General features: G+C 42.8%; 1 protein-coding gene across 3 annotated transcripts in view; it reads right to left on the bottom strand.

Annotated features, from left to right (window-relative positions):
* RFTN1 (raftlin, lipid raft linker 1) overlaps nucleotides 1-15,523 on the bottom strand; it is a 163,339-nt gene that overhangs the window by 62,372 nt on the left and 85,444 nt on the right. For all 3 annotated transcript variants that reach the window (XM_045005979.1, XM_045005978.1, XM_045005980.1), the window contains exon 4: nucleotides 2,407-2,515. In XM_045005979.1, the coding sequence (XP_044861914.1) occupies nucleotides 2,407-2,515 (109 nt within the window). The remainder of the gene's footprint in view (nucleotides 1-2,406; nucleotides 2,516-15,523) is intronic.

Raw genomic sequence — 15,523 nt, 5'->3', positions numbered from 1 at the left:
AATAAATTCATACTGGTCTAATTTTGACCAGGGTAGGATGGTACAGCTCCAGGGTCCCAGGCTGGGGAGCTGGAGGTATTTTGGCTGTAGATTCTCTGTTGTTGGTTCATGCAGTGGCTGGCCAGAGCATTCATGAACACAGCTGGGCACGGCACTTACCAGTGGATGTTGGTGTGAGCGCAAGCTTGGAGGGCTTTGCAGCTTGTCACAACGTCAGTGTGAGAGGGAACTCAGATTGGTAAAACAGAAGGCTCAGCTGTGCCCCAGTTCCAGGTGGCACACTAGAGGGGACCAGTCACAAATCCCACCATCAATTGCTTACATTTTTTAACCTGATTCCTTTGAATGAGAACTTATTGGTTTTTGGGTTTTTTTTATTGATTTGGTTTTAAACATCTATTTTTTTCATCCTGAAAAGCAATGGACATTTTTGTTCTTCAATTAGTTAATATGACAATTAATTCCTACTCTCAATCAAGTAATTTTTCTCCCCACCTCCTGGACTAGTTATACATGAAAGTGTAGAGATTTTCACATTGTTTTTAATCAGATACAGATGGTGAGACAACATGCACCTGACAGTAATGTTTTCAAAGAACTTCAAATTCTACTACATCAAATAATCTCCAAAAATGAATGACATACACAACACTAAATATACACTTTTATATATCAAAATGTCAATGATTATCTTTCCAAAAGGTATTTGTATAACCCAATAATCAAGTGAATTCAAGCAACAGAAAGATCTCTGAAGACAGCATGGGAAAAAAACATTCTAGAAACTCAAAACTTTTTTATTTATGGTGTATTTGTGCAGGTGTGTGGCTCTTGACCATCATTTTGCTTTCATGTTAGCCACACTCCTTTACTGGAATTGTGTGCATTGACATATTACTACTAGCAGGTAGCAGGTCACAGCATATCAGGCTTCTATGTAGCACAGCTCATAGAACTGAAGGACGTATTTAAACATATTGAGACCAATTCACCGCTGCATTACTTCAGGTTTACATAAGTGTGACTAAAATAACAGAAGTTACTTCTGAAAAATTTCAATACATCCAATCCACAACATTCAGATTCAGATCCAAACTTTCCCAAAATAAAGTGTGTTTAGATTTTGGTTTGAGCCCGTTTCTAAAATTTATAACCATACCTATATTACAAGATGAACAGTCACCCTCTTTTGGGTTTACTCTTTCAGAATGTTAGACACACTCCCAGAAATCTCTCCTGTTAGATTTGGACTTCACAGGCGTATGGGGCTAATATTTAGCTTTCCTAACTACTCACCACAATTAAAATGTAAATATTTTGTCATTGCTTTTTAATAATTTATTTCAAGACCCAGTAACAGAGGATGTATAATCTGAACCATGAATAATGAAATGGTGTTCACTAAACTGGATTTAATCTGATCAATTTACAAATTAATTAAATTATATGATATCACAAGCAGTAGGAAAAAGGCAACAAATCACAATTAAGAGTATTCTCTTTAAATTCCTCAGCATGAATCAGAGTTTGTGGAAACCAGTACTTTTCTGGGTGGCAAAGGGTTTGATTGATCTATCTAACTTTACCTGATGCTGAAATATAACTTAAAACAATACTCCCCCACCCCATTCAGCCCCCAGTCCTGCTCCGCCTCCAGGCCCAGCTCCACCCTCATTCCCTCTCTGCCGCCAGACCAGCTCCAACCCCAGCCTCAGCTCCTCACTGCCCCCAGCCTGGCTCTGTCCTCATTCCCTCTCCACCCGCAGACCAGCTCTGACTCTAGCCCCAGCTCTTCCCCAGCCCCAGCTCTGCCTTCAGCCCAAGTTCTGCTGCTGAGGAAGCCGTGGCTGTGCAGTAAAGGGGAAGGGCGCAGACAGATTCCATTACTGGTAAGGGGGGAGCTTGACTGAAAAAGTTTTAACACATCTGGCTTAAAATAATTCTATGCAAGGACAATTCTGGGAAATAATGAGCCTCTACTGTATTATCCAAGTGTTAAACTCAAATAATTCCGAACAATTGGCACCAAGATGGAAATATATTATTTTAGCTGAGACTGTGCACAAAAGTCAATTACAGTGCATGGATAGATTGTACAGTGATAAAACAAGTTAATTAACATCTACTTGAGATCACTCACCCTGTGGTACAGCAAATCATTTTCTCATAACAGATGGTCAATGACTTGATTCACCAGTCACTATAACGAGAAGATGCTATCCAGATATTGGAATCATAAAAGAGTAGCAAACTTTACTGAAGCCTTGTTAATATTTGAAATATACAGAACACGGGGAGGAGGAGGAGGAAAGATGAACTTGCAGTGGCTATTTGCCCTGATGGACACAACTAGCAAAAGTTATTAGGCCTGTTGTGGCCTTTTCAAGTTGTTTTCCTTACACTTACTTTCTCAATAAAATCTGGTATCTTTTTTTTGTCCGAGAGTTGGTCCAAGGAGGAGCAGCATTCTAGTTCCAGTGTGTATCCTTCACTGTGAACATCACTTTTCACAGATCTGAGGAGACAGAAAAACACAAGTAGAGCTTTTAAAATTAGATTCCCCCAAAATCCTTACATACTTGTTCCTAATAAAGTTTGGTTCCATGCAGAACTAGCATTCAGTCAAATCTTGGGTCCCAGCACATGTTACACAGAACCCAACACAGCTTCATAGCTCAGGTGAACCCACAGCTTCAGAGACCTATGTATTACCTAAGGAGGGAAGAGATCCCCAAATGATGGCTGGGTTATGCATAAATGGCTGCCTAATCCCGTCATCTGCCCAAGGTATCATGCCCCAGCTAGGGTCTTCAGAATGATATTGGGGAGGCAGAAATATGCATGTGCCTCTTGGACTGTGGAGGGGGCAGGTTCCACCCCGATGGATTGACAATGGATCTGACCCCACACAGACAAGCATAATAGGCTTGCTTTACCAGGCTCCCCCTTCTTTGCAGGTATAAAAGTGAGAGAGCCAAGCATCACAGAGATCCAACAGAGGGACAGAGCTAAAAGGAGAGAGTGTTTTATGGGCAGTGATTTATTTGTAGGTTAAAGTAGGGAAATCCCTTCCATCATCGCCTATCTGGCTCCAAGAACCAGATTTTTCCTCCTTTTAGGAAGAGTCATCAGTTTATTAATGTGTCACAAACAAAAAATCAAATAACTCAGGGCTTTCCACATTTAAAAAAAAAACAAGAATGGTGGTTGACTTTACAGAATAAGGGCTATAAAATGTGTCATTTTCTGAGCAAATCATGGAGTCAATCTGGGTAGGTAAGAAATATTTTCCAGCTCACACAATATAATAAATAAATAATACATAAAACTTTTTGTCCATAGATTTTAAAGCATTTTACAAACATCAAATAAGTCTCATAATACCATTCTGAAGTAGTCATTAATATCTCACTTTTATAGATGGTTAAACACAGACACAGAGACCCCAGTTCTGCAACTCTTACTCCCACTGTGTTACTTAGATCAGTAAGAACATAAGAACAGCCATACTGGGTCAGACCAAAGATCCATCTAGCCCAGTATTCTGTGTTCCGACAGTGGCCAATGCCAGATGCCCCAGAGGAAATGAACAGAACACGTAATCATCAAGTGATCCAACCCCTATCGCCCATTCCCAGTTTCTGACAAACAGAGGTTAGGGACACCATCCCTGCCCATCCTGGCTAATAGCCATTGATGGACCTATCCTCCATGAATTTATCTAGTTCTTTTTTTTAACCCTGTTATAGTCTTGGCCTTCACAACATCCTCTAGCAAGGAGTTCCACAAGTTGATTGTGCATTGTGTGAAAAAATACTTCCTTTTTTTTATTTAAAACCTGCTGCCTATTAATTTCATTTGGTGACCCTCTAGTTCTCCTGTTATGAGAAAGGGTAAATAACACTTCCATATTTACTTTTTCCACACTAGTCATGATTTTATAGACCTCTATCATATCCCCCCTTAGTCATCTCTTTTCCAAGCTGAAGAGTCCCAGTCTTATTAATCTCGCCTCATATGGAAGCCATTCCATACCCCAATCATTTTTTGTGCCTTTTTTGAACCTTTTCCAAGTCCAGTATATATGTTTTGAGATGGGGCAACCACATCTGCACGCAGTATTCAAGATGTGGGGTACCATGGATTTATATAGAGGCTATATGATATTTTCTGTCTTATTACCTGTCCTTTTTTAATGATTCCCAACATTCTGTTCGGTTTTTTTGGCTGCCGCTGCACATTGAGTGGATGTGACTCCAAGATCTCTTTCTTGGATGTGGATGTGACTCCAAGATCTCTTTCTAGCTCTTAGTAGTAAGAGCTAATTTAGACCCCATCATTTTAGATGTATAGATGGGATTATGTTTTCCAATGTGCATTACTTCTCATTTATCAACATTGAATTTCATTTGCCATTTTGTTGCCATTTTGTTACCCAGTTTTGTGAGATGGTTTGTTAGCTCTTTGCAGTCTGTTTGGAACTTAACTATCTTGAGTAGTTTTGTATCATCTGCAAATTTTGCCACCTCACTGTTTACCCCTTTTTCCAGATCACTTATGAATATGTTGAATAGGACTGTTCCAAGTACAGACCCCTGGGGGACACCACTATTTACCTCTCTCCATTCTGAACACTCACCATTTATTCCTACCTTTAATTTCCTATCTTTTAACCAAAAGGTAATAAAAAAGGTAATAATTGGAGATATACCAATCTCCTAGAACTGGAAGGGACCTTGAAAGGTCATCGAGTCCAGCCCCCTGCCTTCACTAGCAGGACCAATTTTTGCCCCAGATCCCTAAATGGCCTCCTCAAGGATTGAACTCACAACCCTGGGTTTAGCAGGCCAATGCTCAAACCACTGAGCTATCCCTCCCCCTTTTACCAATCCATGAGAGGCTCTTTCCTCTTATCCCATGACAGTTTACTTTGCTTAAGAGCCTTTGGCAAGGTACCTTGTCAAAGACTTTCTGAAATTTTAAGTACACTATATCCACTGGATCCCCCTTGTCCACATGCTTCCTGATCCCCTCAAAGAATTCTAGTAGATTGGTGAGGCATGATTTCCCTTTACAAAAACTACGTTGACTCTTCCCCAAGAAATTATGTTCATCTATGTGTCTGACAATTTTGTTCTTTACTATAGTTTCAAACAGTTTGCCCAGTACTGAAGTCAGGCTTACCGGCCTGTAATTGTCGAGATCACCTCTGGAGCCCTTTATAAAAATTGACGTTACATTAGCTATCCTCCAGTCATCTGGTACAGAACCTGATTTAAATGATAGGTTACAGATGACAGTTACTAGTTCTGCAATTTCACATTTGAGTTCCTTCAGAACTGCTGAGTGAATATCATCTGGTCCTGATGACTTATTACTGTTTAGTAGGGCTGTCAAGCAATTAGAAAAATGTATCATAATTAATCGCACTTTTAATAATAGAATACCATTTATTTAAATATTTTTGGGTGTTTTCTACAATTTCAAATATATTGAGTTCAATTACAACACAGAATACAAAATGCACAGTGCTCACTTTCTATTTATTTTTGATTACAAGTATTTACACTGTAAAAAAAACAAAAGTAGCAGCATTTTTCAATTCACCTACAAATACTGTAGTGCAATCTCTTTATCATGAAGTTGAACTTAGAGATGTAGAATGATGTACAAAAAACTTAATTCAAAAATAAAATAATTTAAAATTTTAGAGCCTGCAAGTCCACTCAGTCCTACGTCTTGTTCAGCCAGTCACTCAGACAAACATGTTTGTTTACATTTGCAGGCGATAATGCTACCTGCTTCTTATTTACAATGTCATCTGAAAGTGAGAACATGCCTTCTCATGGCACAGTTGTAGCTGGCATCACAAGATATTTACGTGCCATATGCGCTAAAGAGTCATATGCCCCATCATGCTTTAACCACCATTCCAGGAGACATGCATCCATTCTGATGACGGATTCTACTCAATAACAATCCAAAGCATTGCAGACGGATGCATGTTCATTTTCATTATCTGAGTCAGATACCACTAGCAGAAGGTTGATTTTCTTTTTCAGTGGTTCGGGTTCTGCAGTTTTTGCATCAGAGTGTTGCTCTTTTAAGACTTCTGAAAGCATGCTCCACACCTTGTCCCTCTCAGATTTTGGACGGCACTTCAGATCCTTAAACCTTGGGTTGAGCGATGTAGCTATCTTTAGAAATCTCACATTGGTATCTTCTTTGCATTTTGTCAAATCTGCGGTGAAAGTGTTCTTAAAATGAACAACATGTGCTGGGTCATCATCTGAGACTACTATAACATGAAATATATGGCAGAATGCAGGTAAAATAGTGCCAGGTACATACAATTCTCCACCAAGGAATTAAGTCACAAATTTAATTAACGCATTATTTTAACGAGCATCATCAGCATGGAAGCATGTCTTCTGGAATGGTGGCCAAAGCATGAAGAGGGATACGAATGTTTAGCATATCTGGCATGTAAATATCTTGCAATCGGCAACAAAAGTCCCATGCAAATGCCTGTTCTCACTTTCTGGTGACATTGTAAATAAGAAGATGGCAGCATTATCTCCTGTAAATGTAAACAAACTAGTTTGTCTTAGCGATTGGCTGAACAAGAAGTAGGACTGAGTGAACTTGTAGGCTCTGAAGTTTTACATTATTTTATTTTTCAGTGCAGTTATGTAACAAAAAAAAATCTACATTTGTAAATTGCACTTTCATGATAAAGAGATTGCACTGCAGTACTTGTATGAGGTCAATTGGAAAAAAAACTATTTTTTTTGTTTATCATTTTTACAGTGCAAATATTTGTAATAAAAAATAATACCCACTTTTATTTCAATTGCAACACAGAAAACAATATATATGAAAATGTAGAAAACATCCAAAATATTTAATAAATTTCAATTGGTATTCTATTGTTTAACAGTGTGATTAAAATTGTGATTAATCGTGATTTTTTTCTAATCGCGATTAATTTTTTGGAGCTAATCGCGTGAGTTAACTGTGATTAATCGACAACCCTACTGTATAGTTTATCAATTTGTTCCAAAACCTCCTCTAATGACACCTCAATTTGCAACAGTTTCTCAGATTTGTCACCTAAAAAGAATGGTTCAGGTTTGGGAATTTCCCTCACATCCTCAGCCGTGAAGACTGATGCAAAGAATTCATTTAGTTTCTCTGCAGTGGCCTTATCATCCTTGAGTGCTCCTTTAGCATCTCGATTGTCTAGTGGCCCCACTGGCTGTTTAGCAGGCTTCTTGCTTCTGATATAATTAAAAAATATTTTGCTATTACTTTTTGAGTCTTTGGCTAGCTGTTCTTCAAATTCTTTTTTGGCCTTTCTAATTATATTTTTACACTTCCGTTACCAGAGTTTATGCTCCTTTCTATTTTTCTCATTAGGATTTAACTTTCAATTTTTAAAGGATGCCTTTTTGCCTCTAACTGCTTCTTTTACTTTCCTGTTTAGCCACAGTGTTAGTCTCATTGCTTTCAAAAGGACTTTTTCCATTCGTAAGGGTTACGGGCCTTGTAAGGGCACATTTTGCAACACGGGAAGTACTTTCTACTCCAAGTTCTCCAATTCATTCATGATGCAGAGCTGAAGGACACTTTTCTAATGTGTGGATAGCTTTGAAGATTCTGCTCATGCCAGGGCCAGCCCACAACATTTTGGCACCTGAGGCAGGGAGCTCAAATGATGCCCTCATGCCCCCTCGTTTGGGCCAAAACTTTGAAAGGTCTCAATTCTGCCTTCTTCCTGTTCTACTCCTCTCATGGTACTGCTCTGCTACCTACCCCAATGAAGGAGAACTAACAACTTAAAATGCCTTGTTCAAAAATTTTAAGTAACACTTAACTTTCAAACACCTGAACAGTAAATGTAACTTTTCTTGTCTGCATAGTAAACACTGGCATTTTTATCTGTTTGAATAATCAAAGTGATGCTTTCCGTGCCTTCTTGGTTGCCAAGATCTGAACTGCTTCCTGAAGGTCCACAGTCTGGGCCAGCTCATGTTCTGTTGAGACGGTTGCAAGGCCGACCAGCCTCTCCTGTGTCATTATGGAGCGTAGATGTGTTTTTATTAACTTCAGCTTGGAGAAGCTGTGTTCTCCACTGGCAACTGTTACAGGAAGTGTTAGAAGTATGTGCAGAGCAACAAAAGCATTTGGAAAGAGGGTGGTCATCTTATTTGCGCACATATATTCCAGAACAGCCTTTGGAGTTGATCCTGCTGAAATGTATCTTAAAAAGAGCTTTCAGTTCATCACCTAAATCACTCGCATCAATATTGCGCATGTCATCATGTGTCAACACTGTTCTCACAATGGCAATGAGCCTTTTCAGAGCATTTTGCTAGTAAAGAGACTCTGATGCAATCTTCTCTTGATGCTGATCATCTATGGTGTCCTTTAACCTTAGTCTCATCTCAAGCTCTTTCCACCTATGGAATGCTCTCTGGTGATTTGCTACCTTCTCATGGCATGCCAGACTTCTAGCCAGATTTTTCCAGTCCTTTGTTCCCGTAGAATCCAATGTGGCTGGAACATTAGACTGGAAGAGTTTGCAACAAAAGCAGTATGCAGCATTCTGGGTTTCTGAGTACATAAGCCATGGCCTGTCCACTTTGTCACCACTGGGGATTTCACGCCAGTAATGTGTTGGATGGAAATCCTCCATTTTTAAATGAAGATACAGCAAAATTTCAAGTCTGCTACAGATTCCATGGACTTTGCCACAGACTTTAGGTCCAGCTTGCCACTGTGTATACAGGGCCTTGATTACAGCAAGTAAAACACTGTTAGTTGGATTCATCTGGTGCTATTTTGTTATTTTTTTTTAATAAATCGCAAGTTATACAATAGATATCATTCTTTTTTATTTAAAGCTATGCTATTTTGATGAGTCACCTTGAACTCTCTGTCAGATTCCTTGGCAGGTAAGTAAAATTGGTATTGTTCAAATTGTGAATATTTGTGTTTTGAATTGTGGGGAAATAAGAAGAACGAAGCAGCATGATCTCATCAAGAGTGTCACTGTACAGCAGATTTCATTATTTTAACAGAAAAGGAGAACAAGTGTAAAGTTTCTCAGCTAAACCCAGTGCTCTCCTTTGAAAATTTACCCCCAAATAATAAAACCACTGATTCTAAATTTGCACTGAAATTCTTTTCTTAATTATTATTTTAATGATTACAGCTGAAACCTGCATAAGATAAATCTTAAAGATTGTCAGCAATATGGCAAAAAAGACCTTGCCAGGACGCAATTTATTTTTAGCTACCTCAATTTATTACTGTACGCATGAACACACAAGCACTATTCTAAGCAAATTATCCATGAACCTAGGATAGAGATCGCCTAACGGAAGAGAATGTGGCTTTCTTTTTGGCACATACTAGTCAGGATGGGAAGTGCAAACATCTTAATTAACATTGAACTTTGAAACTACAGCACACTAGACAGGAGTGTCACAGCAAAGGCGACCGAGACAGCAAAACAGGGAGGAAAAGCTAATGCAGACCTGCACAACTCGTAAAGCGGCGAGGGCCACATTACTCCAAAGAAAACAGCTGAGGGCCGAAACCCCCCGGCCCCGCGGAAACACCCGCCCCAGCATCTCCCGGCCCCGTGGAAACACCCCTCCCCAGCACTGCCCAGCCCTGCAGAAACAAACCCTACTTCCCCAGCACCGCCCCACCAAAACAGCTGTGGGCCAAAAAGGAAGGTTGGGGGTGGGGAGGTGATACTTGATTTTAAATCAACCAGGGGCTCCCAGCTGAAGAGGTGGCTGGGAGCCCTCAGGGGTAAATTAAAGGGCCCGGGGCTCCAGCGGCTGGGGGAACCCAGAGCTTTGCGGGGCTAGGGCAGGGATTTAAAGGGCCCAGAGCTCCTGCCACTGAGTGCTGGGTTGCATTAGCTCAGGCCTGCACAACATGCGGCCCACGGAGGCTCAATGTGCGGCCCGTGGGGGGATTCTAAATCCCGTGCACACGGCGCTCTGCGGGCAGCCCAGAGCCCTTTGATTTCCGGCCGCGGCTGAGATTCAAAGGGCTCTGGGCTGCCCGCAGAGCGCCATGTGCGCGGGATTTAGAATCCCCCCGTGGGCCACACAGTGAGCCTCTGTGGGCCCCATGCGGCCCGCAGGCCATATGTTATGCAGGCCTGAGCTAATGCAACCCAGCACTATGGAGCTGATGCAGACAACTCATTCAAAGGCCAATGTTGGGGCTCCTGTTAGGCGTAGGTTTGCCGCAACAGCAGTAGATTCTCAGATCTAATAATGTGCCAAATACCTAACCAAAAGATCTGAGATGAAATATTAAAGAAAGAGTCAGAAAATAAAATACCAAAGAGGAATAGTTGGTTCCCACAAATGGACCACTAATAATCTCCTCATTTAAGCTTTTGTTCCGTCTGCACCATTCACAGATCTAACTGATTATTCTTATTCTGGTTAGCCAGAGCTTTCTATTTATTGGAAATGAACTGATTCTCTACGTTCCATTTGCCAAGAGAAACATACTGTGATAAGCTCTACTACTATCACATACTTTCTTCAAGTGTAAATCAGTGTGAATCAACTTTTCTCAAGTGTGAATCAGTAGACTCTAGGCTAAACCTTATGTTTGCCTCCCCGCCCCTACATAAAAGAAATCCCCTCTTGAAGAGTCTGGATTCACACATTGCCCCTTGCACATCTTGTTTAACTGATAAATCTCTCCTCTGAAGATCCAAATTCTCAGAATTCATCTCTGTCAGAGTCAAAGTCATTATTAAAACAAGATATGAAAAAAGCACTACTTAGATCACTGCCAACTACTTTTAATTAAAGAGGTTAAAAAAAATAAACATACAGTTTTTTGCAATACCTTTTGAGAAGCTTAAAATAGAGTTTTTTACCCTGCTAATTTTGTCCTTTTCCATTTGAGTCCCAATCCAACTCTCACTAGTTCATTAATGTGTGAACACTGAGGCTACTACATTAACAAGGATATAGTAGTAGTAAGATAAAAATTAAAGTCAAAACAGAGTTTTCCCACTAACTTTAATGAGAGCTGAATCAAGTCCATCATAATCATGACATCCTGCCATCACCCCTATTGTTTCTAAAGAATTAACATGCTTATATTTGTTTATGCACCATCATAATTAATAATCTCCATAATTCGATGTAAATTTTGATGTTGATTGAAAAATAGCTGTTGTCTTTCTAATATTCTTTGTAACAAAGTTAACATTTTAAGGGGAAAAACCTTCCTTAAGATGCACATGGCTCCCACTATCTGCTATGAATACCTCTTTCTCACATACATCCAGAAGCAGAATTTAGCCCTGTTTCCATATTCACTTGAAATGGGTATTGTGGCAGGGGAACCATTCGCTCCTGCCTCTGCTCAAGTCCACAAACCGCTCAGAGACCTTTATGCTGGTAAATCACCTGGTACAGTTTATTTACAGTCTTGATACCCACCACCATTGTACACCACACAGCCTTACTCCTTCAGTCTTAGGGAGCCTTCAGTTCCTGAGGCAAGCTGGGAAGAGTAATCTCTCCCTCTCTGTGTCTGCTTCCCTGCCTCCCAACTTCCTTCCTTCCAGTGTTTAACTGGACCTGCAGTGACCAGAGCACTGGCTCAGCTGCAGTTGTCCAGAGGATCAAGATTACTCCCTTTATCCCCTGATCCCTCAAAGTCTCAGATTCTCCCAAACCTCCAAACAGTGCCTGGGTTTCTTCTCCTTGGGGCTATGTTGCAGGGGGCACCATATGTCCCTCAACCTCTACTAAGGAGTTTGCGCTGTCTGTTTCCCCTGTACCTTCTTCCTGAATTCCTATCCTCCCGCCTTCAATTTCCTGGGGAGGTCTCCTTTCCTCCTGACTTAGGCTTTGTTGTTTAAGGGTTTCTATTGTTTCTCCCATGGGCTCATTCTTTTCTCGCCCTTCTGGTTTCCCTTTCCCGAACCTGGGATTCTTTATACTACCTTGTTTCCGTATTGGGATGGGGCTCCAACCAGTGCCCCACACAACCGGATAGGACAGCCCCTCCACTACCACAACCTGTTTCCAACTAAACCTCCAATGGCCCTCCGGAGCACTTGGGCGACAGGGCAGTGTCTCTTATCCCCATGGACACATTCCATGTCCATAGCAGCTCCTGGAACCATCCAGTGAGATTTCACCAGCTCCCTCCAGACAAGAGAGCAACCTGAGGCCATATCCACAAGTCCATATCCTCCCCGCCACTACCGAAATGGTGGACAGTTTTTGTCCTTGTTTCTGCCCTCCAGGTCTGACCCAGCCACAAAACTTGGCAAAACTGCAGTCCCTGTACACGGGCAGTCCCTTTTTATGTGTCCCTGTCGCCTGCACTGATAGCATGTAGTGGGTCGAGCCCCAGCCAGAGCTCCTCGGGGTTCTTCCTTCATCCTCTCTATGCCCCTTTTTGCTGTGGGTTCTCCGGTCTTCCTCCCACGCTCTAGATCTTCTTTTCTGGGTTGTCCCGTTTTCTTAGGAAAGTCTATCTCTGTATTCCTCTGTCAATTTCATGGCTGCATCCACCGTATCTAATGGCCGCATCCAACTGACCCACACTTGTACTTTCTTAGGGTACGTCTACACTACGGGACTATTCCGAATTTGCATGAACCGGTTTTGTAAAACAGATTGTATAAAATCGAGTGCGCGCGGCCACACTAAACACATTAAATCGGTGGTGTGCATCCACGGTCCGAGGCTAGCGTCGACTTCTGGAGCGTTGCACTGTGGGTAGCTATTCCGTAGCTATCCCATAGTTCCCGCAGCCTCCCCCGCCCCTTGGAATTTCCGGGTTGAGATCCCAGTGCCTGATGGGGCAAAAATAATTGTCGCGGGTGGTTCTGGGTAAATGTCATCAGTCACTCCTTCCTCTGGGAAAGCAATGGCAGACAAGCATTTCGCGGCTTTTTTCCCTGGATTGCCCTGGCAGATGCCATAGCATGGCAATCATGGAGCCTGTTTTGCCTTTTGTGACTGTCACCGTATGTGTACTAGATGCCGCTGACAGAGGCGATTCAGCAGCGCTACACAGCAGCATGCTTTTGCTTTTGCATGACAGCAGAGATGGTTACCAGCCATACTGCACCATCTACCAATCCATAAATTGGTAAAAAGATGATCATGGCTACCAGTCGTTTTGCACCATTTGCTGCTGTCATAAGTGCCCCTGGCTGCTCTTAGCCAGGGGCGCAAAAGCCAAAATCGGGAATGACTCCCTGAGTCAATCCCTCCTTTTTGGTATCTAAAAACAGAATCAGTCCTGCCTAGAATATGGGCAAGTGTACTAGAGAACCACTGTATCAGAGAGCACAGCTGCTCTGTGTCAGATCCTGCAGAAATTATGAGCTGTATGCTATTCACAGGAGATGCTCCTGCAACAACCCCACCTGTTGATTCCGTTCTTCCCCCAGCCTTCCTGGGCTACCGTAGCATTGTCCCCCCACTTGTGTGATGAAGTAATAAAGAATGCAGGAATAAGACACACTGACTTGTTAGTGAGAAATGAGTGGAAGGCAGCCTCCAGTTGCTATGATAGTCCAGACAGGACAGTAAGGAGTGTGGAGGAGAGGAGCCCAGCATCCCTCTGCTAGTCCAGGGGCAATTGAATCTTTTTTTTACACATGAAGGGTGGGGGCTGACGGAGCTCAGCTCCCTGTTGCTATGATGACGATGGTTATCAGCCATACTGTAACATCTACCAGGAAAAATTAGGGCCAGGCGCCCTTGATCGACCTGACGGATGCTAGTCAGCATGGTTACCAGCCCTTTTGCACTGCCCCATGTGCCAATAGGCTGATGATGAGGACAGATACCAGTCGTTTTGCACCATCAGCCACCCATGGCGGGGGCGGGAGCAAGGATGTTGGTGTTCAGTGCTGCAGCATCGCGTCTATCTGCAGCATTTAGTAAAGATAGGGTGACATGTAAAAGAGTCAAGAGAGGATTGTTTTCCCTTTCACTTCTGCGGGTGGGTGGGGGGGTGCGTAAATTGCCGAGCTATGCCCTGACCCACCGCGGACACTGTGTTTGACCCTAGAAGCATTTGGAGCTCAGCCAAGAATGCAAATGCTTTTCAGAGAGACTGCAGGAACTGTGGGATAGCTTGAGTCCTCCAGTCCATGAGCGTCCATTTGATTCCTTGGCTTTCCGTTATGCTTGTCACGCAGCAGTGCGCTGAGTCCCTGCTATGACGTCTGTCTGGAGATTTTTTAAAAATGTTTTTTAATTCGTCTTCTGTAACGGAGCGCTGATAGAACAGATTTGCCTGCCCTTACAGCGATCACGTCCGCATGGTCCATGCAGGAGCTCTTTCTTTATTTTGATTTTTAACTGCATCGCCACACGTGCTGATCGGAGCTCCACGCTGGGCAAACAGGAAATATTCAAAAGTTCGCGGGGCTTTTCCTGTCTTCCTGGCCACTGCATCCGAGTTCAGATTGCTGTCCAGAGCGGTCAGTGGTGCACTGTGGGATACCGCCCGGAGGCCAATACCGTCGATCTGCGGCCACACTAACCCTAATCCGATATGGTAATACCGATATTAGCGCTACTCCTCTCGTTAGGGAGGAGTACAGAAACCGGTTTAAAGAGCCCTTTATACCGATATAAAGGGCCTCTTAGTGTGGACGGGTGTGGCGTTAAATCGGTTTAATGCTCCTAAAACCGGTTTAAACACGTAGTGTAGACCAGTCCTTAGAGAGGCCCTGAAGGAACTGTTCATTATTTCCCCTCTGGTCTCAACCACCAGGTGGCCCAATCCATAAACCTTTGGGTGACTGGCCAGGGTCGTAAACCCCCAGTTCAACTTGCTGATCTGCACTTTTGGCAGTACTTCTCAATTGACAGATCCAGCCGATCCAGGATGGCTGCCCTCACCATCTCGTAATTCCTGGCCTGCTCCTCACTCAGAGCCATATATGCTGCTTGGGCTTCCCCTGACAGATAGGGAGCCAGAATCAGGGCCCAGGTTGCCTTATACCAACCTGCACCCATAGCTACCCTCTCAATAGTGCACAGGAATGCATCAGGATCATCTCTCAGGGCCCATCTTACATAATCCCAGGCCCTGTGTCCAGGCGCCATCCACCACCATGGGACTCACCACATTCTGTAGGAGCTGTTGCTGCATGTTGGCTTGTTCCCTTATGAAATCTTTCAGGCTTTTCTGCTGCTCTGCCTGCCAAGCAAACAAAGCCTGCCTCTCCATGTGGTAGGATTGTTCAAAACTTTACAGGGTCTTCTGCATTTATTCTTGCTGTTTTGCCAGCCATTGCAGGGCCTCCTCCATCATACATGCCAGACAAGCCTCCATGTGTGGCAGGGCCCACTCACTCCTGCCTCTGCTCAAGTCCACAAACCCCTCAGAGATCTTCATGCTGGTAAAACACCCAGTGCAGTTTATTTACAATGTTGATTCCCACCACCCTCTTATCTCTCCCCATCCCCTTCCCTACTTATTTCCTGTGCCT

Source organism: Mauremys mutica, chromosome 2 (assembly GCF_020497125.1).
Source record: "Mauremys mutica isolate MM-2020 ecotype Southern chromosome 2, ASM2049712v1, whole genome shotgun sequence".
In the NCBI taxonomy this organism is placed as follows: Eukaryota; Metazoa; Chordata; order Testudines; family Geoemydidae; genus Mauremys; species Mauremys mutica.
The sequence above is the reverse complement of the archived record's forward strand: the minus strand, read 5'-3'. Positions and strand labels throughout refer to the sequence as shown.